Here is a 22358-nt window from a genome sequence, read left to right on the forward strand (position 1 = left end):
GGGGCTGAGGTCCCATTGGTATTTTCCAGCATTGCCACAGGGCCACACGGCATCCTGTCCACGTTGGCTGCACAGCAGCAAGGGGACAGTGCTGGAGGCACCAAGGATGATCCACACATAATGCAAGCAATGGTATCTTGAAGGCTGCCATTGCTTTTCCCCTGCAGGGTGCTGCAGCTGTAAGCTCCTGCAATGCTATCTCTGATGGAGGCTAACCCACAAACATGTAAGCAAGACTCCATCTGTGCCACAGGTGGAAGCAATGAGGCAGCAGATACGCCTGCAGTGGGTTGAGCTGGGTGCCTTGGTCCTACAGCCTCACAGTTGGTCATGGATGTGTGCAACTCCTTTTCTTTGCCATGATTGGGAGGGACTGGGAGAGAAGAGGACAACAAAGGGTGAATGTCATTGGCTTTGGGGTTGGAAAAGGTGCCAGGAGGCAGCAACAGCAGGACATTTTACCAGGAGCATCTTGTGCGCACCACAGGAGTGTCACCATGCTCTCAGCTAAGCTCTGACCTTCTTCCTTCTCTTTCCTTAGGAGATGAATTAAAATGCAGCACACCACGTGCACGGAGGACAGGATCTACCATGCATTGGAGAGATGTCTGCACGGGCTTAGCAGAGATGCTGTCTCCAGCAGATGGGCTGGTAGGTGACCTGTTGATCATGAGCTCCCTGACAGCCTTGATGGGGCAGACCCTTTTGTTTCTGCATGCTTTACCCTCTTGTTGCTGACCTACCTGGACAGCACAGACCTGCTGGTGCTCCTGGGAGGCTGAGCAGCCTTTTGTCCCTTCCAGCATTCAAAGTTAGAGGTGGGATCCAATCCAGTCCATTTTCCTGAGTTTCTCATAGCAGTAGGAGGGTGGACTGAGTGGCTGAGCAAGTCAGGTTAGGTCATACAGAGATGCACCCTGAGCAGAGCAGCCATTTGTTTTGCCAGGTGCCCATGCATGAGCTGCCAAGAGGAGGATTCTTTGCTCACTCCAAGGAAAGGCCCCTTTCTGTAATCAGCCAGGAATACCTGCTTTGGGGCACAAAGACCTCAGACCCTCTGGGCGTATCCCTGCTGCATTGTCAGAAGCAACTGTTGAGATATAGCTATCGGCTGGTTAATCTGGTTCAGATACCGTGCTGGCCATAAAGATGGGAGCCTCATTTAGAGCACTGGGACAAGATTCAGGGTGGCAAAGGTGAGGGAAGAGCTGCAACAAGCAGAAGCCGTTCTTACATATCACATTTTGAATTCTCATCCTCATACTTGCACTTCCAGGCTGCAGTTAAATCGCTCCTTTATCCACCTGGGGATGAAAGAAGTGAACATGAGGGCTGTCACACCCAGGTTTCTTTATGTCTGTGCAATTCTTCTGCACGCCTCCTCTGCTTTTCCATCATGGGTCAAGGAGGAGCTGCAAACCATCTCCTGTCTGATGCCAGACCCACAGGAGCAACACTGGCTCTGGGGCTGTAGCATCACTGCAAGGCCTGCTTCATGCAGATATCACCAGCACCAGAGCCCTTTGGGCCTGCACGCATTCTGGGTACCAGTTCCTGAAGTGTGACCTACATTCCTGGTTCCTGGAAGTGTGGCTGTGCCTGTAGGAATGCCTCTGCCTGGGCAGCTCCTTGTGCCACTCACAGCTCACCTCTTCCCATCATTACAACTCATCATTCCCCACGTCACTCACTAATCCCAGCCCCTCAGTGCTGGTGGCTGCATGATGTAGCCTTTTAAAAACCACTCTGTAATGTTTCCAGCTCATTAGCGAAAATAAGGCTGACCTGGGCTGTGGGTGGAAGGGATGGGAGCAGCAATGCTGCCCAGCCTTGGAAGAGCTGCTGCTTCGAGTCCGACCCACTTGCGGTTGTTATAGGAAGTAGTTTGTTATTGCAGTAAGGTGGTGTAGGGAAAACAGAGCATAGTAGAACATATCCTATTTATTTGCACAAACAGAGTGGGAATTTTTTCATGTTCTCCTGCCTTTGTTGTGCAACAAACGCCAGTTTTATTATGGCTGTCCAGTGTCAGAGCTATGCTGCTATTTATGGCAGGGCTCTGTTCCTCCTATTTTCCTTGAATCTCTGTCTCATTCTTAGCTGGGCAGCATCCTTCTCCTTTTTCATTTTCAACTTCTTATATCACTTTTATTTCCCAGTTTACTTGCACTCCCCTCCTTTTTCCCTGTGCAAGGCACCAAAATAAGGTGTTCCACGCTGCAGCTCATTGGGCTGGAGCGCTGCTGGGGCTTTGCTCCATTTTAAATTACTGGAGGTCTAATTTCTGCACAGTAACTTTGCAGGAGGTTGTTCTGGAGAGGATGAATAATCACTTCCGATGTGACGTTTTCACCCGCGTGAGCAACTGAGCTGCTGAGGTTTGTGGAATCAGCAAAGGGCAGAAGTGAGAGTGCTTTGGCATTGCAGATTTACGTCCCAGAGCACATAGTGAGCTCAGGAGCCTAAAATGAGCATCCCTCTTGCACTGCAGCATTTATGGGAGGAATCAAGTGGAAAAGTGCTAGCAAACGTGATGTGCTTTCCTTCGTGGAGATGCATTTGGGCACAGTGTGACTGCCTTATTCCTCATTGCTGGGCATGGTAGTAAACTCCTGGTGTGCCACAGGAAGCAAAACGGTGTATTGCTCACAGGAACAGAGTGTTTGGTGGAGGAGTGCACTGGGTCTGGCTGCTGGGGAAATCAGAGGTGTGAGAAGGGCTGCAGGAGGATGGGGACTGAGGGTCTCGGTGGGTGGGGAGATGCTGGGGAAGTTGTAGGGCAGCCTGGTGCCCCAAAGGTCCCAGGGAGAGGTGAATGCTGTGTCTGTGTTGTGGGTTGCTTGGTGCCAGGAAGGATGAAGGTGCTGCTGAGGAAGGATGGAGGTCATTGGAGAGCCAGAGCAGCATCTGATGATACAATAGTGGGGCTCAGATTGGTGTGCTCAGCTCTAATGAGTCATAGAATCATAGAATCATAGAATCATAGAATGGCCTGGGTCGAAAAGGGCAACAAACATCATCTGGTTCCAACCCCCTGCTGTGTGCAGGGTCCAGCAGCCCAGGCTGCCCAGAGCCACATGCAGCCTGGCCTTGAATGCCTGCAGGGATGGGGCATCCACAGTCTCCTTGGGCAACCTGTTCCAGTGCCTCACCACGCTCTGTGTGAAAAACTTCCTCCTAAGTGAAGGGAGGCTGAAAGCGCTGCTTGAATGCAGTCATCTAAATATCAGAATTGTGTAGTTGGGGTGCTCCAGTTTAATAACAGAACACTGAACTACCACTAGTTCTCAGCCGTACTGGTTGTAACCCTGGAGCTGATCTCACAGCCTGGTGTGGTGTTTTATGGTTGGGATCGCTGCCCTCTCCACCCCCTGGTTTTCTGGAAGCACCATGGCTGCACACAGTGCAGGATGTGCTGCAGGGCCCCACCTGTGTGGCTCTGAGCCTGGAAATGGAGCTGCAGCGTTCTGCTTTTCTCTCCTTCCAACTGCATCACTTCTGACAGCACCGGGATGCTCGCCCTGAGCACTGTGGGTGAAGGTTCTTCTTTCCCTATCCATCTATCTATCTATCTATCTATCTATCTATCTATCTATCTATCCATCTATCTATCTATCCCCATTTGATGCTCCCCCCTCTATGAGCAGCGCAGGGGAAGCAGCAACCACAGCAGCTGAGGTCAGGAAGGAGCTGCAGCAGGAGGAGGCGGCTCACAGTGCTGCTCACAGAGCCTCATCCTTCTGAGGCCGCCCACGGGGCCAGAACTTGACAGCAATTGAAGCCTCCTGGGTCTCTGCTCATAGCACTTCATATGGGTGGATATTCGTATCTCCCCCCACCAGTGCTTTCACAGGAGATAATGGGGAACAAGGCTCGAGCATCATACAAGGGTGCCCCCAAGCTGTGCCCTCCCTGCAGACCGCCAGCCTCCTTTGTATCTCAGAGCAAGAAATGTGCTACTGGTGAATCAAGTGCAAGTGCAATGTGCAGGACAGTCTGATTTGAGCTGTTGGTGTGCACTCAGTGTACATCCTCCCTTTGTCCTTTTGCTGAGCTGTACTGATTCGGATGAGCAGCTGCAAGTAAACTTCTGGATGTGGTTTCCCACCTGGCTGCAGCCTGTCCCTGTTCTGCTCATAAACCAGGTGCTGTTCTGCAGTTCTGTTCGGTTCTGTTCATAAAAGTGCCCTGGTGCCACCACAGTGCCCAGCTGTGTCCTGGCTGCCCACAGGGCACCTGCTGAGGGATGGAGGTGACACTTGCAGAGCAGGTGGCTCATGTGCTATTCGTGTCATCTGGGGCTCTCGTTCCTGACCTGTGCATGTGAAGAGCATCACCTTCAGTGCTCAAAGAGCCTTTTTCTTTTTTTTTTTTTTTCTGGATACAGGGTTGAACTCTGCTCCCAGTGCTCAGAAAGGTGATGCTTGTGACCAGGACTATGCAGAGACAAAAGGGAATTCCCACCCAGCGTCCTGACCGATGCCTGATGGTGCTCTGCTGCACAGTCTTTGTTTATTGTGTCCAGGATTTCCGAGCTGCTTTTTATGCTGGAGAATATTTTTAGCAAGGATGCAGCTGTTTTGGTGTGTTTTTGGTTACCGCTGCGTTGCCAAATTGAGGAGCCCAGCCCCTGCAGCTTGTAGCTTCCCAGCACTGTTTGCTTTGCTGTGGGTCATCCCAGTACTTTGCCGTGGCTGTGAGTCTAACAGGAATTCCTCTGCTCAGAGCAACGTTAACTCAGCCTTGCTGCATCCTTTGCTTTAGCTCAGATTTCCTGTAGAACACACAGAAATGGGTCAGAGCCCTCTGCCCAGCGTTGTGTTGGCACGATGCTTCCCTCCAGCCCTGCTCTTGTCTCTGCTGTCTTCCCCTGCTCCCAGCTTGCTGTGCATTCAGCCCAGCACTTCTCCAGGGAAGCATCCCAGTATTTCCCTGCCTGAGCCACTGCTGCTTCCTCCTCTGTGCCAGCAGTGAGAGGAAGGAAAGGGCTCGTGCCTGGCTCTGCCCTTTGTGTTCACAGCCATGTTCGTGCAGGAAGCCTCTTGCTCCTTGGCTGGTGCTGCACTGCTCAGCTCTGCTGGGCTGGGCTCTTTGGGTGCAAAACAGCTTGAATTAACCCCAAACCTCCCTGCTGGAGCTGTGTTTCAGGGCTTTGCTTCTTGCTGAGGTCAGCAAAGCTCCCGTCTGCTCTGACCATATCTCTTGGACGCTGGGTGTTTTCCTGGAGGGTGCTGCTCTTCAGGGCAGCATTGAGTTGTTTGGTCTGCTGGGGTCCTCTGGAGGAGAGCCTTGGTTTTGTGTCATTGCACTGACTTCTCTTAAAGGAAAACTTAGAGCTGAATTACTGTCCGTAATGGCTGTGCCCTCGTTGATCAGGTGCCACAACAAAAGGTTGCGCTGGAAAACACTGATCTGTGGAAAATAAAATGTTGCATGGCAGCGAGGGAACTTTGCAATGGGCAACAGCTCCTGCCCTGTTCATTCATCTACGAACATGGCAGGAAGCCAGGAAAACCATGGGCGTCCCAGCACCTGTCTGTGAGGGACAGAGGGAACTACAACTCCTTCTGCAGTTCTCTTTCAATATCTGGCTATTCTGGATGGGTTTACATGCATTTTATGACTGTTTGGAGGTACTGAGGAGGTGGAATAAATGCTGGGCAGGCTTAGCAGCGATGCTGATGTGTTCACCACCCGCAGCGATGCTGCTGTGAGGTCTGACCATGCAGCTGCAGGGCCTGGGAAGCTGCTCAGGGGGTGAGCATCACCCTTGGCTGCAGAGGGGCTGGGATCTGAGTTTTGCCTTTGGTGCACTGGGCTGCAAGAAGAGTGCTGAGAGGCTTGGTAAAAAGTGATGCTGCTGTGACAAGCGCCGTTTGGAGAGCTTAAATCTGTCCAGAATTGGGGTGTGATTATTTTTTCCCCCACAGCAATATGATCCAGGCATCAAACACCTCCCCCTGACCCCTCCCTGCTGCTCATCCCTCCTGTGAGCACCATTTGGTCATTGTGCTTTGTCTCCCTTGCAGCAGGGCTGTGCCTGAACTGCTGGAGCCTGCAGGAGCTGGTGAGCAGGGATGCTGGCAACTACCTCATCCTGGTGGAGAAAATCCTCGGCAAGGCCAGGGAGGTGAGTGGGGGCTGCTGGCTTTGGGGAGGAGCTTTGCAGGTCCTGATGGGCAATTCGGGGTTGTGTTCGAACCCCATTGGTGGGCAATGTTGGTCCAGCAGCTCCAAAGTGATGGATACGGAGATTTTGTTGAGGCTCTGCCCAGCTTCCTGCAGTGCAGGGGATGGAGCTGGGGCAGCTGAAGCATCAGTGGGGCTCACTGTGTTGGCTGCCATGCCCAACCCTGTGTGGGAGAGCTCAGGGCCGCCTGGGGCTGCAGGCAGGAGGACTGAGGGGAATGCCATGATGTGGGAGGAATTCTGGGGTTCATGTGATGGGGTAAATGCTGCCTTTTATTTCTGAGGGAAGAAAGGCTGCCTCGCTAATACATTAACGTGATTGCTGCTACTGTTTAATCAACGAGTTGTTTTCAGTGGCTGGGATTGATCTTGTTACAATGACGTTGTATTATGTTGTGCTGTACATAAATTTTTCTTGCACTTTGTGCCATGCTTGTAAACAAAGGGAGACAGTGTCTGCAAGCCTGCTTTTGAGCACTCCCTATGTCCCTTGTGGAAATAATCCTGCTGAGGTTGGGACAGAAATGCATGCTTTGCACTGGGCTTTGCCATTTGCAGTCCCTAAGCAGGGCTGGGCTGCCTGCTTTGGTCTACTTGCATAAAATTTTATGCAACTCTGCCAGGATCGAGAGCATCAGAGGGTCAGGAGCTCGGCTGGATGCGGCTTCTCAAGAGTAAAGGCAGAGTGTGCCACTGCCTGCTGCTTCTGTGGGTGCTTTAGGGGGATTTTCCCATGGAGAAGAGCTGTCTCCACCTGTTGGGGAAGGTTGCACGGTGGTGTGGATTGAGAGGGCTCAGATGCACTCACAGGGGGACATCTGGCACCCCCATGCTCATCCTTCTCCCTTTTGCTGTTTCCTACAGGTGCAGGAGAGGTGTGACTACGACCTGGTGATGCCCCTGGCCCTGCTTTTCTACTACGCCGTCCTCTATGTAAGTCAGCTGCACACAGCACTCCCCAACCCCCTGTAGCTGCCATCTGCAAGGTCCCATTTGCTTTGGTCTGCTCCTCTCTGAAAAGATCCCATACAAATCTGCAGGGATCAAGGGCAAGGAACGGCTGCACAAGCTGCAAGAGATGAAAAAAAATGCACTTTGGTGCTTTTAATCTTTGCATTTAAAGACGGGTCAGTCAGAAAGGGAGGCAGTATCTCTCTTCAGAGAAGCCAAATTGTTTTCATTGCACTGTAGAGTTGGGCAAAATGTGCAGACAATGCTAATGAAAAGGAGCAGAGCATTCACAGGAAGTATTTTTTTATTATCAATATTATTAGCACAATGCATCATTATCCCGAGGAAATCATTGCTGCCAGGTCTTGCAAAAGCACAGACTTCAATGTGATTCATCTGCATGGATCTGTGGCTGTTAAAAGGGAGTTTATATATAGGCTGTGGCATGTGAGTCTGGGGAGGCGCAGTGGAGGAAGCTGTTCTGCAGCTGTGCCCAGTGAGGTGCTTTGGCTCTTCCTTAGAAGAGCATGGGGTGTCATGGGGTGAGCCCTGATCCCATCCGCTCCTCCTCCCATCCCACCCCATAACCCCTGGGCTTTATGCAGAGCTCCAGCACCAGCTCCTTGCTCCCTTTCTCACCACCCCTCCCCATCCCTGCAGGCTCCTCACATCCCACCAGACTCCGAGCTGCTCCTGAAAGCTGCCAGCGTCTACCACAGCTTCCTCACCTGGCCCGTGCCCTACTGCGATGTTTTCCGTGAGCTGCTCACTTTCATCAGTGATGAGCTCAAGGCACCAGGTGAGTGCTCTTGCCCTGCCGTGAGCTTTCGTGTGACACTGATGCTGCTTCCCTGGGTTTGCTCACCAGCCCACAGCGCATGCAGAGTGCGACCAGATTTCTCTGGAGGAGCAAGGCAGGATTTTGGGGATGTGTTTTTGGGGTGCTGCCTTGTGGGCAAAGTAATGGGAGCATCCGATCTCGGCCCAGGGCTGGTGTGGATTAGCATGGACTGTCACTATTTCCTGGCTGCCTTTCAGTCTGCTGGTCTTTTGCATGGCAAAGCTCATGCCAGCAGCTTCCGCCCAGCCACAGCCTTTGCTCGAGATGCTCTGTGGCATAACGGGGGTGCTAACAGTGGGTCCATTCATCAGCATGAAGGTGGTGGGAGGGTCTGAGCCTGCTGTGGGGTGGAGTTTCCATAAGGCTGAGGAATCCCCAGCTGTGTCCTTGCAGAAGAGATGCTGCCTTGTGATCCGGCTTTGGGCATGTGGAGTGGCAGCAGCGCCCCAATTAATTAGGGACTCTTTGCTGATACCCATGTTGTTCCCATGGACATATGTTGTTCCCAATGGAGCAGCTCTTCCAATTATTTCTCAAAAGCCCTGTCTCCTAATTTCCCCATCTTTCCGTGGCTCACGGAGAGCTGTCATTGCACAGAGCAGATTTCAGCCATGGTTTTGTCTTGCACAGGGCAGTGATCTGCTCTGAGCAGGGCTGGGGAAGGCTTGGAAGGGGATGGGGGCTGCAGCTGGGCCTGCTGATACCACCTTGTGTCCTTAATACAGACAGCTGGTTTGGAGATGGAATGTGAAACACAAGGTCTCCATCCATGCAAAGCCCCAAGGGGCACACTGTTAATTTCTTAATGAGACAAGGAAAGATAGGGATGGATGCCCACCATTAAAATCCCCTTTGCAAGTCTCTAAGGAGACCCTGGCCACCCGGAGAGGTGTGTCTGGGCCATCACACAGCTCCTGGCCTCCAGAAGGAGCAGCAGGGCTGATGTGATCACAGGGATGCTTGTCCCAGCTCCTCCTTGGCCATATATTGCTGTGACACCACTTGGGGCCCTGCTGTAAAGACCACTGGAAAAGCCCCAGCACTGGGGATGTTGCTTCCTTCTGCCCTTACCATGCTGCCACAAGTGCCCAGGGCTGCTGAGCTGGGGACTTCGATCCAAGGGCTTTTCCCCTCCTACAAATGGGATTCCCCCACCACTGCATGAAGCAGCTGATGGGAGGTGTTGGTGTGTGGGGGCGGGTGCCACAGAGCAGCCAAGAACAGTGAAAATGTGTCCTGTGCTGGAACACTGGCCGGGACCTCACAGCCTCCGTGACCTGACAAGAGGCTGAAGCAACAGTTTTGATTGAGATGGGGTAAATATTAACTGAGAACAAGCTGCTGTCAGTATTTGCCAAGAATGCTATAGCTTTTATCTACAAGCTGGGGCTGATGTCTTTGAAAGAGTGGTGCAAAGTGAGGGGGCTGTGGGTACTCCTCCCATGTTAGTGCAGCTCTGGGGCTGTCAAGCAGCAGTTGGGGCTGGGATGTGGCTGCCCATGGTGCTAAAGGTGCTGGATCTTGTCGATGCCATCTTTCCCAGTATGCCCCTCCTGCTGTTTAGGGTGGGATGGGCTTTGCTGTTGTCTCCCAGTCACAAGGACTGCGACTCCAGGTCCAGCAGATGTCATCCTGATGGCACCATGGGGGCATTCCTGGGGGAGGCAGCTTGGGGACATGGGCTGCCCATGCTAGACTCAGTCCTACCAGAGCCATGTGGGCTCTGTCCCTGCAGGAGGGACAGTGGCTGTGACCTGCTGGCCACAGGGACATCCAGGACTGGAAGGATAAAACAAGGGGCAGATTCTGCTGAATTATCACTGGTGTAACCCACAGCAGCCAGCAGTGGGGCTTCAGGGGCTGGACATGGAGCTGCTTCCCCTTCCCACTTTCTGGTTCCTCTCCCACTTCTCCCTTGCTCCTGGGCTCATTCCCCTTGCACTCGAGTTGTGCTTTGCATCTGTAAGGACTTTTGCTGCTGCTGTTCCTGCTACAGGAGACAGCACCTGGAGCAGGGCGGCCTGTGGTACCCCCATAGCTTATGTCCTCTGCTTTCTCCCCCAGGGATTTCCTTCCAGAGGTTGGTGAGGATGGAGCAGGGGCTGCCTGTGAAGAACTACCAGAGCTCCACTGTGTAAGTGCAGGCACTGCTGGCCTTGCTCCATCATTTCCACTATCCCATGCTACTTCTGCAGCAACAGCAGAGTTGCAGCAATCAGCATCTCAAAAGTAGAGGTGGTGACAGGGGAGAAGAGCTGGATGGCAGAGCTGAGCTGTGGAAAGGAAGGGGGAGAGTGGTTGTGACATTTCCACAACCACAGATGTGTACCTGCAGGCATCCTGTGCTGGATATCCCCAAACAGGGAGACAGATCTGAGGGCAACTCTGAGGCAGGGAAGGCAAAGGCTTGAGCCACCAGGCCAAAGCAGAACAGGAGCAAGCTCACACCAGTGCAGCAATGCAGGGCTCGCTGGTTCAGTCAAACCCTGCACCTTACTTGAGGGCTGAACGTTTCTTCCTGCCCTGGCACCTCATTTGTAAATAGGGAAATGAGCCCAGGCAGTACATGCCCATCCTGGCTGCAGGGACAGTCCTTTCACAGCTACCCCTGCTCACGATGGGAAGGCTCTCCTGTTGCTTTGGCTTCTATATGCATGCTGCACAGCTTGGGGTCTGCACCAGTATCCCACCCAGCTGCACTGATGCTGTTGTGTTGCTTTCCTATTACAGCTGCCCTGCTCTGTGCCAGTGCAAGTGCCAGCACCTGTGGCTTGCAGCGAGGTGGCTGCATTTGCATGAAACCCTGAAAACTTGGCACAAGGCTGTACACAAGCTGAATGTCAGGCTTTTTGAAAGCTTGTGCCCTTTGCCTGAGCTTTCTAGAACCAGTTGCACCTTGGCCCATCCTTAATTCAGAGCTGGTTTTGTTCAGTTATGTGCATCGTTCACGTCCATAAATGTAAGCACATGACTACGTGCTCTCCAGGATTTGGGAATTTAAAGCCTGCTGGTGTTCATGTTGTGGTCCAGAGCAAAAAGCTTTCCCAGCTGAAGGATGTGGCTCTTCTCTCCAGCAGCAGCTCCTGGAAAGCAGGCAGCCTTGCTGGTGGCAGAGCAGGAGGAGGCGAGCTATGTGTGCAAGGGCTTCCCATGAAGCCTGCCAGTCTCCCATACTTTCCTCCAGGCGCCCTCAACAAGGAGGAAAATGTAGTTCATACCTGCACCATCTCCCTGCCAAAGTCTTTCAGAAAACTTAAAGCCCTGCAGAAACTTAAAGCTCAGAAGGGATGCTCAACTCTTTACAAGGGCAGATGATGGCAGGACAAGGGGAAATGGTTTTAAGTTGAAGGAGGGAAGATTTAGGTTGGATTCAGGGGGAAGTTCTTCACTATGAGAGTGGTGAGGAGCTGAAACAGCTGCCCAGAGAGGCTGTGGATGCCTTGTCCATCCCTGGAGGTGTTCAAGGTCAGATTGTATGGGGCAGCCTGGTCTGGTATTAAATGTGGAGGTTGATGGCCCTGCATGTGGCGGGGGGTTGGAGATTCATGGTCCTTGAGGTCCCTTCCAACCCGGGCCATTCTGTGATGCTGTGTGATTCTGTGAAGCTGTGATGTTCACCTTGCAAAAGAAGGCGTTTTCTGATTTTCTGTTCCCCTCTCCATCATAAATGCTGGGTGTCCAGTTTGGACAACTGGCTGCTAGGCTGGAGCCCTTCTGGGGCTGGTGATATTGCAGATATGGCAGCAGAGATGATGCCAGGGAGGGGTAGGACAGAGGATTCCCACCCACCCTCACCGCCAGCATGGCTCTGGCGCTCCTGCACAGCCACATCCGCAGCTCGTGTGAAGGGACGCTGCCATCTAGCGGGAATTTACCCAGTGTTGCACACCAGCAGCGTGCCAGCCTGGCTGCCAGCTCTAACAGCCATCCCGTGTCCCCAGGACGGTGCTGCTGCTGAACCGCTCCGAGGTGCAGAGCGAATTCCTCTCCATCGCAGAGAAGCTGAGCGGCACTGAGCCGCCCCGGCACGCTGCGCTCATCCTGCTGCTGGAGCACCTCTACCAGGTCACCTTCGGCACCCGCTGCAACCTGGGCAGCCTGCGCTGCCTCCTGAAGGTAGGCACGGCCTTTCCCTTCTCTTCTCGGGTCTGGGCTCTGGTGCTGTGCCCCCAGCTGGAGACAGGAAAAGCTCCCTGTTGTGAAACGCAGCAAAAAAATGTCGTTTGATCCCAGGAACTCTTTGCTCTGGTGTTTATGGGGGATAAAAACTAGTGGTGAAATCCTGTAGGTGTGTTCGAATGCATTAAGGGACAAGGGAAGGGTCACCCTTTTTCCCTGGGTAATAGTGACAAGGCTCATGGCAATGGCTCAACGCCATCGGGGTGGGCTCAGATTAATTATGAGAAAAAACTGCTTTATCGAGATTAGACACTGGAACAGGCTTGCTAGGGAGGTGGCTGATGCCCCATGCTCATCTGTATTTGGGAAGTATTGGGATAATGCTCTTAAAGATTAACTTTGGGTCAGCCCCAAAGTGGTCTGATAGTTGAAGCCGATGATCTTCTGATGGTGGAACTACTCTTTCTCCTACTCTACTCCTTACTCCTCCTCTACTCTTATCCCACTCTGTTCTTGCTGTATTTGTATATGACTTGGAGGGTTAGTGGAGGGAAGAGATACAGAGCTTCAGACTCCGTGACCATCCCTACAGACCTGTGCTCCCCTCCACCTCTCCCTTGGCTCTGCTCTCCCCAGGCCAAGACATTGGAGGAGCTCTCTGAGATCTACGCCAGTGCTGCTGAAGCTCAGGAGGTCGCAGCTGCCAGCAGTGACCCCATGCTGGCCCGGGAGCGGCTGCAGAGCGTTCTGCAGGACATTGCTGGGGCAGCTGCGCTTCCTGTCATTGGAGGTGAGAAGTCCCTGCACTCTTCTTGTTTCCTGGGTCCAGTGCCAGCTTGATCCCACCATCAGCCATGGGTTCCCTTGTGCTGTGAGCTACGCTTGGAAGTGTGAAACCCTGTTTTGTGCAGAACTTTAACCTGGCACAATAAGACAGGGACTGGGTTTGTTTGTTTTTTTTTTCTCTATTTCATTGCTGCATGATGAGCCAGATGTTTTTTCTTGTCAAAAAACAATAATCCATCTCCAGCCTTTGTGGCCAAGATGGGAACATTCAGTCAGAAAACCAGCTGTGGCAGCAATGTCTGCTGCCTGACTCTGAGAGGTGGCTCTGAGAGTCACATGTGACTTCATGGGTTAATGACAGCATTGTTTCTCTGCGTGATGTGAACTGCCCATATAACCAGCACGGGGTGGGCAGCACCCCATGGCTCTGACCATTTAGATGCCCTGTGTGGGGCTTGCAGCATGGGGAGGGTCCCCACAAGCTGACTCCTCTCCTCTCTCCACAGGAGATGCGCAGCCCCGCAGGCTGCAGCCCATCCCCATCCCTACTTCACGCTGCTATGCTTACAGCTGGGACCAGGATAACTTTGGTAAGCAGAGAGGGGTCCTGACCTCTTTGGCTTCCCCATTCCTGGAAGACCTCTTCTGGCCCCATGAAGGTTGAGCATCCGTGGCTTCATGGCTGCAGTGTGCTGAACCTGTTCTCTAGCTTGGGCTTTGTCACCTTCCTGACTGTCCATTTAGGGTTTGATAATCCAAACACCTTGCATCCCTCTTCCCCTCTGATTTAACCCAGATAGGATGCAGGGTGCATTGGGAACTCTGCATGGGAAGGAAGCAAAAACCCAACCACTCTTTGTTTTTAGAGAATCCAAACAGAATGTGACGTCAAACGAGTTTTGTTTTGTCATCATATCAGAGCGCCTTATGGAAACCCAAAAATGCTTGGGAAGAGGTTTTTAGCTCTTTGTTTGAAGCCATGCAGGGTTAGACAGAATGCTGGCCATGCTGCCATAGGGCCGTTGCGTGGGATGCCCATGCACTGCTCGTGTTTCTGATCTCCCTCCCATGCCTTTCAGATGTCCTCAATGATGTCCTCAGCAAGGAGTGCAGCATTGTTGAGCCTGTGGCCTCAGAGAATGAGGAGGACGAGGAAGAGGAAGAGGAGGATGTGGAAACAGATGGCTGTTCCCCAGAGAGGGACTCGCTGCTGTCCCCCATCTCCTCCATTTCCAAAGACTCTGTGTACTCAGCGCTGTCAGAAGAGGGACCCAAGCCCTCCCGCGTGTCCCTCTTCAGCAGCTCCAAGGACTCCATCTCAGAGCTGACAGTGGTCTCCAAAAAGTCCTTGCGGTCTTTTGTCTCCAGCCTGAAGGACTGCATGGACAGCGGGTACGCAGAGGACAGCGACGAGAGCTCCCTGGACATGGTTGGGCGGCCGGAGCTGAAGATGGAGAGGACCCACCACAAATACAGACACACGCTGACCAACAAAATCTACAAACTTTTCAAGAGCAAAAGCCAGCTGGTCCTCAGGAGAGACCTGAAGGACTGTGCAGATAGGGGCTCGCTCCCACTGCGCCGTGCTGAGAGCCTGTGCCACCCCCCGGCCAAGCCCCGCATCCCGGCACGCTCCCGGCGCGCTCACTCGTTGCCGCAGCACGGGCTGGGCCAGAGGCTGCAGACCCCGCAGACCCCACAGCTGCCCAGCCTGCCCCGCCGGCCCTTCCTCAGCTATGACGAGGATGCCAAAGTGGCCACCATGCGTGTGGTGGTCTTCGGCTCCGACCGCATCTCAGGGAAAGTAGCCCGAGCCTACAGCAACCTGAGGTGAGCGGGGCAGCGCGGGGACGTGGCTGTGGGCCGTGGTGGGGTCCATGCCTTGAAGGCTTGCTGCTGTGGTCACCGGGGTCCTGGTGTGGGGGACATCCAGCTGCTTTTGTCTGCCAGCGGGGACAGTGACTGCCAGGTGACATTGTCATTAAGTCAGTGTGGCACAGACAAGCCATTTTCTATGTGTGCCTTCCATCGCTGCCTCGCTCTGAGGAGACAGGGTCCTCCAGCTATCACTGGAGTCTAATTCTGCACATCACATCCTGCCTTGCCAGGCTGTACCGAAGGACATTGCTCACCCAGCCCTCTCCCCGCTTCTCCTAGGCTGAAGGAGAGCACCTGCCCTACACTGACAAGGTACTTCAAGCTGCAGTTTTTTTATGTCCCCGTGAAGAGGAGCTGCCCCTTTCCAACGGCCCTGCTGATGCATCCTCCTCCATCCCCAAGCGACCTGCAGCTCCGCGCCTCAGCACAGGTGGTACGTGTCCTCATCCCGCAGCAGGCTGGGCAGCAGCAGCCCTGGGGTCTCTTCCACCAGCCCTAAGCCAGGGCAGAAGAGCCAGGGGGCTCAGGGGTGACCCCCCATCTCTGGTTTCAGGAGCCCACCTCAGCTGGGGCGGAGAGCAGCACCAACGACATCTCCCACTACATCGGCATGTTGGACCCATGGTACGAGCGGAACGTTCTGGGGCTGATGAACCTGCCCATGGATGTCCTGTGTCAGGTATGAACGTGTTGGCTGGGAGAGCCCGGTGTCCCCTTCCCTGAGGCACATTTGCCGAACATCGCGCCTGAAGCTGCCCGACAGGCTGTGCTGTGTGTGGGCATGGGGTGGAAACGGGTGGTTCTGGTGGTCGGGAGGAGGGTTTCCATCCCTGAGGTGGTGGTGCTGGGCTATAGGTCCCACATATCCATCAGGCTTGTGACCCCCCTCCTCACTGCAGTCTGCCAAGCCTGAGGCTGAGCCCCAGGAGGACTCCCGGGAGCAGCTGCCCATCCTGGCCGACATGATCCTCTACTACTGCCGCTTTGCCACGCGCCCCGTCCTGCTGCAGCTCTACCAGACCGAGGTAGGCAGAGGAGCTCAGCAGGGGAAAGGGGGTCCTCTGCCTGTATCACCAACGTGGGGCTCACCTGGGAGGTGGTATGGGTATGGCAGAGCTGCTGTGTGCTGATGGGGCTGAGCTTGGTCTCCTTGTATTCCCCTGGGGACCTGCGCACGTGGGCCCACAGCGCTTTGGCTGATGCTCTGGCTAAGGGATCAGGGGTCTGCAGGTCCTGGCCCAACCATTCTCAACTGACACGAGCAGTTTTCCTTCCCAATACCCTTCTGCCCTACACAAGAGAGATTCCTGTCAGTGCTGGCAGATCAATCACATTGCTGGAAATCTCTCTGGTGTTCTTTTTCCCAAGCCAAACCCCTCCACATAATCCCTTCTCCATAACCTGCTGTGCGAGAAGGTTCTCCTGCAGTGGAGAAGGTTTGAATGCATTTCTGTGCTCGTGGCTTTGATGGTTCACGTGCTGATGGTCTTTTAAAACAGTCTGAGGTGTAGCTGGAGGAAAGTGCCACCCGATGCAGTGGTTGAAACGTGTATTTTCAAAGCTGAAATAATTTGCCCATTTCCTGTGGAAAGAAGTGAAAGGGACAGGTTACATCCTCCAGCTCCACGGCCCTGTGAGGTCACCTCATCACCACATCTCCTCTCTCCTCCTGGCAGCTCACCTTCATAGGGGGGGAGAAGATGACCGAAGTCTTCATCCACTCCCTGGAGCTGGGTCACTCGGCGGCCACACGGGCCATCAAGGCGTCAGGTCTGTGACTGTTCCTTCTTCTTTCTCCCCACTTCGGCAGCCTTGGGGTGGGTGTCCACACACTGCTGGGCTGGGAGATGTCTACCAAGAGGGGCTGCAGGGATGCAGGGGGAGGGAGAGGACTTTGGCCTCAATGTGGGATCCAGGAAGGCTCTGAAGCCAGGCTTCAGGTTCTTGCGTTCCCCTTCAGGAGTGAAGCCGTGACCATACCTTGCTCCTTTTTCTTCTGTTAACTCTCTGAGTGTATGAGCTGTAAAGCAGTTTCAAGCCTGCAGCTTGCAGGACATCTCTTGGCTAACCACTGTACTGCATCCCAGCACTGTGTCATGCTTTTAACCTGCAGCTTTTCTGACATCTCGTCTTGTCCGTTTGAACAGAGCTCACCAAACATCCCTTCCCCCACAAACTATCATCGCCCCACCCCCGAAAATGCTGACTTGGCCAAGGAGCTGGGTTAGCCATGCATCCTCTTATTGCTTTGTGCCTTCCCCGGAGCACTGCCCCTGCTGCACTGCTCTCAGTTTGCAGTGCTTTGCCCTGTAACTTCTGCACTGGATGGATTGCTTTCTGGCAGCTTTTAAGCCACATTTTCCTTTCTGCTCTGCATCTGCGTTCAGCAAAGCAGGATTTTTTTTCCCCTTTTCTGTAGGTACTGAGTGGTGCTGTGTTAGCAGCCCTGAAGATTGGGGAGAAAAGGTCACCAGGTGACATTTGCTCCTTGTTTTGTGCAGGTCCGGGCAGCAAAAGGCTGGGCATAGATGGAGACAGAGAAGCAATCCCACTAACACTACAGATCGCCTACAGCAAGGTGAGCATGTGGGGACTGCAGAGCACAGATATGTCAGAAATCCACCTCAGTGCTGTCTCAGCTGGGGGCTGAAAGGGACAAGTGCTGAGAGCGTGCTGGTGGAGCCTGAATGCAAGGCCAGCGGAGCCAAAATGAACCTAATGTTCAACTTGCTGGCTAATTGGTGGTGGCTTTCCACTCCTGAGAAGCCCAAGATAATAAATGTGCAGCCAGCTCCCATAGCCTTGATGCGTGCTGGGTGCCAGTTTATATCAGTGGGCATTGCTTCCAGGGAGCAATCTCCTGCTGCTCACAGCAGTCCTATTTTTGTGGTTTCTCTGTAATTACTTGGTGTTACCTCTGATCAGTTTTTGTAATTCCAAGGCCAAACAAATTTTAATGCCTACTCAAAATTTGCCTGTTCAGCTTCAGGGAAACCCAGGTCTGGGTCAGCCCACCACAGGAGGTAGAAGTGGGAGGCAGGGTAACAGCCTGAAGGATGGCGTCTCACATGCTTCAGTTTGTCCCTGCAGACAGCCATCAGTGGAAGGAGTCAGTGGAACGATGTTGAGAAGGTCTGCACATCTGTTAACCTCAGCAAAGCCTGCAAGAAGTACGAAGAGCTGGGTAGGTACAGCTGGGCTTTGGGACTTGGGGTGGGAGGCAGTGGGAGGGAATGATGGAGTGAGATGGCAGCTTGGCTCCTCTAGGCAGAGTAAAGCAGGGATGTGTGACTGCAGAAAACACCTGGGAGGTGCCTGTTGCTCCCTGGGGCAAGAGACAGGGCAGCCTCTGGCTCTCCTTTGCACCATGCCAGGGTTGAAGGGCATTTGATTTCCCGTTATCCTTTAGCTTCAAGCTAGGGGAGTCTGCTGCACTGGGTTGCCCCTTAGGAAGAGGTTAAACTTCCTAAATAAAGAACTGAGGGAAGAAGTGCTTGTACTGGGTCCTGCCATCACAGCAGCAGTGCCCTGCAGCCAGCCTTCTGCAGGCTCTCACTGCAGCTCCGATTCCTTCCTGCCCTCGCAGATAGCTGCTGCCATGTTGGTTTGTTTCATAATTACCTTTTTTTTTTTCAGTTCAGGTTGCTCAGAGGGTATGAATAAGGCTTTGAAGCTTCTAAAGGCAGCAAGACTTTTAGTCTGTTAGCTTGCTGATGTAGAAGCAACACCTTCTCATTCTTGCTTGAGCTCTGCTACTTTGACAAGCAGACACACAGTTCCGAGCAAACAGAGGATTTTTTTGGATCCTCTTTCCTTGTGTGCTTTTTGTCTGGCAGATTTCTATTTGTGAGCAGAGCAGTCAGGTCAAATAGGTGGTCTACCAACCAGGAGATAGGTCCTATGTGCCCCACGGAGCTCCACCTAAATCTCCATTCCTCCTGTTGGTGCTCCATCTGTTAAGTCCTGCAGACAACCTTGGAAATACTCCAGCAGGAGTTAGTTGCTCATCTCCTGTGTGCTTTGAGCTGGGTGTTTCTGTGCAAGTTCGGGAGCTTTGCTTTGTGCACTGGCTTTGTTTCAGGGCATGACTTCAGCTCAGTGCTTGGGGAGAAGCTTCTCCTTCGTGAATCTCCTTCCTTCCAAATAAACCTGGTCTCCTGAGGGTCTCCGTGTTTTCACACTCAGTGGTTTGGCCACAGGATGTCACTGTAATTCCAGACAAGCAGGAGCATCTCCAAGCAGACTGCAGGAAGGGCCAAACTGGGAGAGCTCTTGATGCTGAGGCCATTGCTTTTCTCCTGTTTAGGGGCTCAGATACTTACATGTTCTTTGCTGCTGTGTTTGGAAGATTATCGCCATCTCTCTCATTGCTTTCCTACCATGCAAGTAGGAAAGCTACAGCTACACTGTATTTCCCTGCAAGTGGAGTCTTGCTGGGACCCACTTGCTTTGGGACGTGTTGTTGGGCAGGGGTACCAGCTGAGTTCCTACCAGGATCCCCAGGTGATAACAGTTCCCTTTTTGTTACAGCCTCAAAGACGGAGTGTCTCAACTTGACCATGACGGAGGTGGTTAAAAGGCAAAACTCCAAATCCAAAAAAAGTTTCAATCAGGTAACTCAAATGATGGTGCTTTTACGTTTGGTAACAGGGGCTCCTCAGATGGGAGGGCAGCAGGGCAAGAGGTGGAGTTTGAGATCTGTGGAGCTGTCAGTAACTCCTTGAGGAATCCTGTTTGTGTTGGCCCCAGCTTTGGGGCGCCCTGCTCTCCTTCCCTGCACAGGGTTAATGCACAGAGACTGTCACATCCCTCACTTGGACTCCTTTTCTATCAGCAGCTCAGCGTGTCCCAGATTAAGGTAGACAAGGTCCAGATTATTGGTGTCCAGTCCTCCTTCGCCGTGTGCTTGGATCAGGACGAGCAGAAGATCCTGCAGAGTGTAACCAGGTAAGATCTGCAACGTGGCACCAGCCTCCCAGGGTGGTGCATCCTCTGTCTAAGGACTTGTCCACAAAGTACAGGTGACCAAGAGGGACAACGTCCTGATCACCATGGTGTACCTGTGCCAGATGCCCAAGCTGGTGTGACATAGCTTCAAGATCTGTAGTGCAGCTGTGTTCACATGGGATGGATGATCACATCCCAAAAGTGTTTTACCTTTTATGACTACCACAGCCTAGAGGGTGATCTCTAGTCAACTTCAGCTTCTTGAAGAACTCTTCCAGCAAGACCAGTCATAAGTCAGAGAAAAGTCATGCATTCTAAATGGGTACTTGTGGAGCATTAGGTGTATATGAGCAGAGCCTTCAACTTCTTAATCTCACTGGAGTCCTCCATCACCTTTGACATGCCTATTCATCTCCCACTCATGATTTTCATGAGAGAGCCTGGGGTAGAGCATGCAAAAATTATTTGACTGTTCTTCCATCCATTCTGCTCCCAGGGCAGAAGCTGGCTCCCTGGGATGGGATTTGTAAACTCACTGTGCTTCCATGAGCACAAAGAGATCAAACCAGCTGACCCACTGGAAAAAAGATTTCAGATGTTGTTTCATTTCCTAAAGAAAAGTTTCTTAGTTAACTTGTTTGCTGTGAAACCCAAGGGACTAATGTGAAAGTACAGTGCAGGAAACGTACAAGGAGCTATTTCCATTTCACCAGAACAGCAGAGGTGCAGAAATTCTCATTTTCTCTAATGGGTGTCAGAAATGGCTCTGTGTGGATCCTTCTGCTCTGGATCCCAACCTGAGCCAGCTTATAGGACCTGAACCCTAACACTCAAACCCCAGTCCTGTTAAAGACTGCACTGATTCCTGCTTGCAAAGTTTCTGCTGCACACCATGACTGTGATTCTCAGCCACACACCCGATGTACATCTTGGTTTCTTTTTGCTCCCTCGCAGGTGTGAGATCTCTGTGTGCTACAGACCAAGGGACACTGACCCTCTTGCACTGAGAAGGTCCTCTTTGACTCCCCAGGACCCCTCTGAGTTTCATTCTCTCCTGTGTTTACCCATTTCCACCTTCAGTGGAGCGTTGCCATAGAAGAATCCTGTGCTCTCATTGGACCAGACATGCATCCAACACCAAAATGAAGCTGTCCTGCTGGAGACCAGCCACTTTTGTCCAAGACATCCTGCAGTCTGAAGCCATAGTGTGGTGATTGAACTGCTCCTGATGTGAGCTGAGCCCATCCTTGGGAAATGATGTTAGTGTCAGGCTCCGGTACAGCTCAGGATTCCCTGGGAGGAAAGTGAGATCTCTACCTGGTTGAGCAGGCTGCCAACACCAATCTCAGAGGACAAGGCAAGGACAGCGACGTTTTCCTGCCAGCAAATGGTGCTGTGGCCATACTTAGTGACTGCAAAGCCCATGTGATGCTGGGGAGAATGCATTCTGGAAAGTGAATGTCTTTGGCTGAGTGGTGGCAGGTGGAGCAGATGCATGTGGAGTTGAAAACCACGCAGCCAATGTTCTGATGACATTTCACTTGCAATAAGCCAGTGATGCTGGGGATGGTTCTCTGGGGGTAGGCACAGGCTTTCTCAGGGTTTGCTTTAAATTATGAGAGATGGGTGCAGAGAAACAGCACAATGCAGAATGACCCAGCTGGGGCCCGGAAAGAGCCCAGTATGAATTATGGACTGCTCTTTGTGTTCCAGCGAATCCAGTGCAATAGGCCATACCAGGGCATGGGCAGCTCATCACACATATGTGTTAGCTGTAAATCCAGGACCTGCAGGAGATAACCTTCCACTTCTTGCAGAGCTCCAGAGTTCATCCAGGAGGGAGATGGAGTTGCTGTTCAGCTGGTGTTCTTGCATCCTGCTCACCAGTGCATGAGTGCTAGAGACATCCCAGAGGCTGAATGCTCTATAGGTGCTTGAGATAGAGCATAAACCATGTTCGTGCTCATAGGAGGGAGGGGAGTACTGGGTAAAGTGCTAGGATTGCCTTGCCTCACCTCAGGGTGTGGCTTTGGTGGAGAAGGACCCAGCACCAATAACACTAGTGATGCTTGCAGGCAATGATAGGCTCTGAGATCCCCTCTCCCCTGCAAAGAGAGGTTCCCCCCCACCCCCCTCTTTCTCTCTGTGAGGCCTTAGGTACAGAAATTTGCAATAGTTGGGAGCTTTCGGAAGTATTTTCACCCCAGGAACAATAAATGAGGCTAGAAGTGCCTTGCTTGGTTTGACAACTCTCAGGTTATTTCAAGTTAGCTGGTGGTTGCACTAACAATGGCTGGCAGAAGAGCATGCTGCCTGTTGCAGGCTAGGAGTATGCCAACACCAAGGATGTGCTCCCTGGGAGGCATCTGGAAGGGACTCCATCCTGCTGAGGCTGCAGGGCTCAGCCACGGTGAGCTCTGCTCCATCTGGGTGCTCCAGCAAATGGGGCCTGGGCAGCCCTTGGCACTAATTGGAGTGAGACTGGGCTCCGTCCCAAGGCCTGTGGGCACAGCAGCTGTGTTCCCCTTGGTGGTGACATTGGAGCATTTTAAGTCCAAGAGGCTCTGAGGACCGGGATCAGATTTTAAACAAGTTTTCCCGTTGACTTTTCACGTTTCCCAGACAGGTTTGTGTGCGTTGTCTCCAA

At 52.7% G+C, this 22358-nt stretch overlaps 1 protein-coding gene across 4 annotated transcripts in view; it reads left to right on the plus strand.

The window, feature by feature from the left end:
- PIK3R5 (phosphoinositide-3-kinase regulatory subunit 5) overlaps positions 1 to 21845 on the plus strand; it is a 47997-nt gene extending 26152 nt beyond the window's left edge. For 3 of the 4 annotated variants that reach the window (XM_042883864.1, XM_042883865.1, XM_042883866.1), the window contains exons 2-19: positions 542 to 651; positions 6030 to 6130; positions 7054 to 7122; positions 7801 to 7939; positions 10046 to 10115; positions 11923 to 12097; positions 12737 to 12890; positions 13393 to 13476; positions 13966 to 14716; positions 15044 to 15197; positions 15318 to 15443; positions 15664 to 15789; positions 16441 to 16534; positions 17266 to 17342; positions 17855 to 17948; positions 19295 to 19377; positions 19599 to 19711; positions 20666 to 21845. In XM_042883864.1, the coding sequence (XP_042739798.1) occupies positions 555 to 651; positions 6030 to 6130; positions 7054 to 7122; positions 7801 to 7939; positions 10046 to 10115; positions 11923 to 12097; positions 12737 to 12890; positions 13393 to 13476; positions 13966 to 14716; positions 15044 to 15197; positions 15318 to 15443; positions 15664 to 15789; positions 16441 to 16534; positions 17266 to 17342; positions 17855 to 17948; positions 19295 to 19377; positions 19599 to 19711; positions 20666 to 20807 (2649 nt within the window). In that variant the 5' untranslated portion in view covers positions 542 to 554 and the 3' untranslated portion in view covers positions 20808 to 21845. The remainder of the gene's footprint in view (positions 1 to 541; positions 652 to 6029; positions 6131 to 7053; positions 7123 to 7800; positions 7940 to 10045; positions 10116 to 11922; positions 12098 to 12736; positions 12891 to 13392; positions 13477 to 13965; positions 14717 to 15043; positions 15198 to 15317; positions 15444 to 15663; positions 15790 to 16440; positions 16535 to 17265; positions 17343 to 17854; positions 17949 to 19294; positions 19378 to 19598; positions 19712 to 20665) is intronic. The other variant, XM_042883867.1, reaches the window with a different exon arrangement.
- The last annotated feature ends 513 nt before the right edge of the window (positions 21846 to 22358 follow it).

The sequence above is a fragment of the Lagopus leucura genome, unplaced genomic scaffold (genome assembly GCF_019238085.1).
Source record: "Lagopus leucura isolate 7727_CA_CO unplaced genomic scaffold, USGS_WTPT01 Super-Scaffold_100040, whole genome shotgun sequence".
Classification (NCBI taxonomy): domain Eukaryota; kingdom Metazoa; phylum Chordata; class Aves; order Galliformes; family Phasianidae; genus Lagopus; species Lagopus leucura.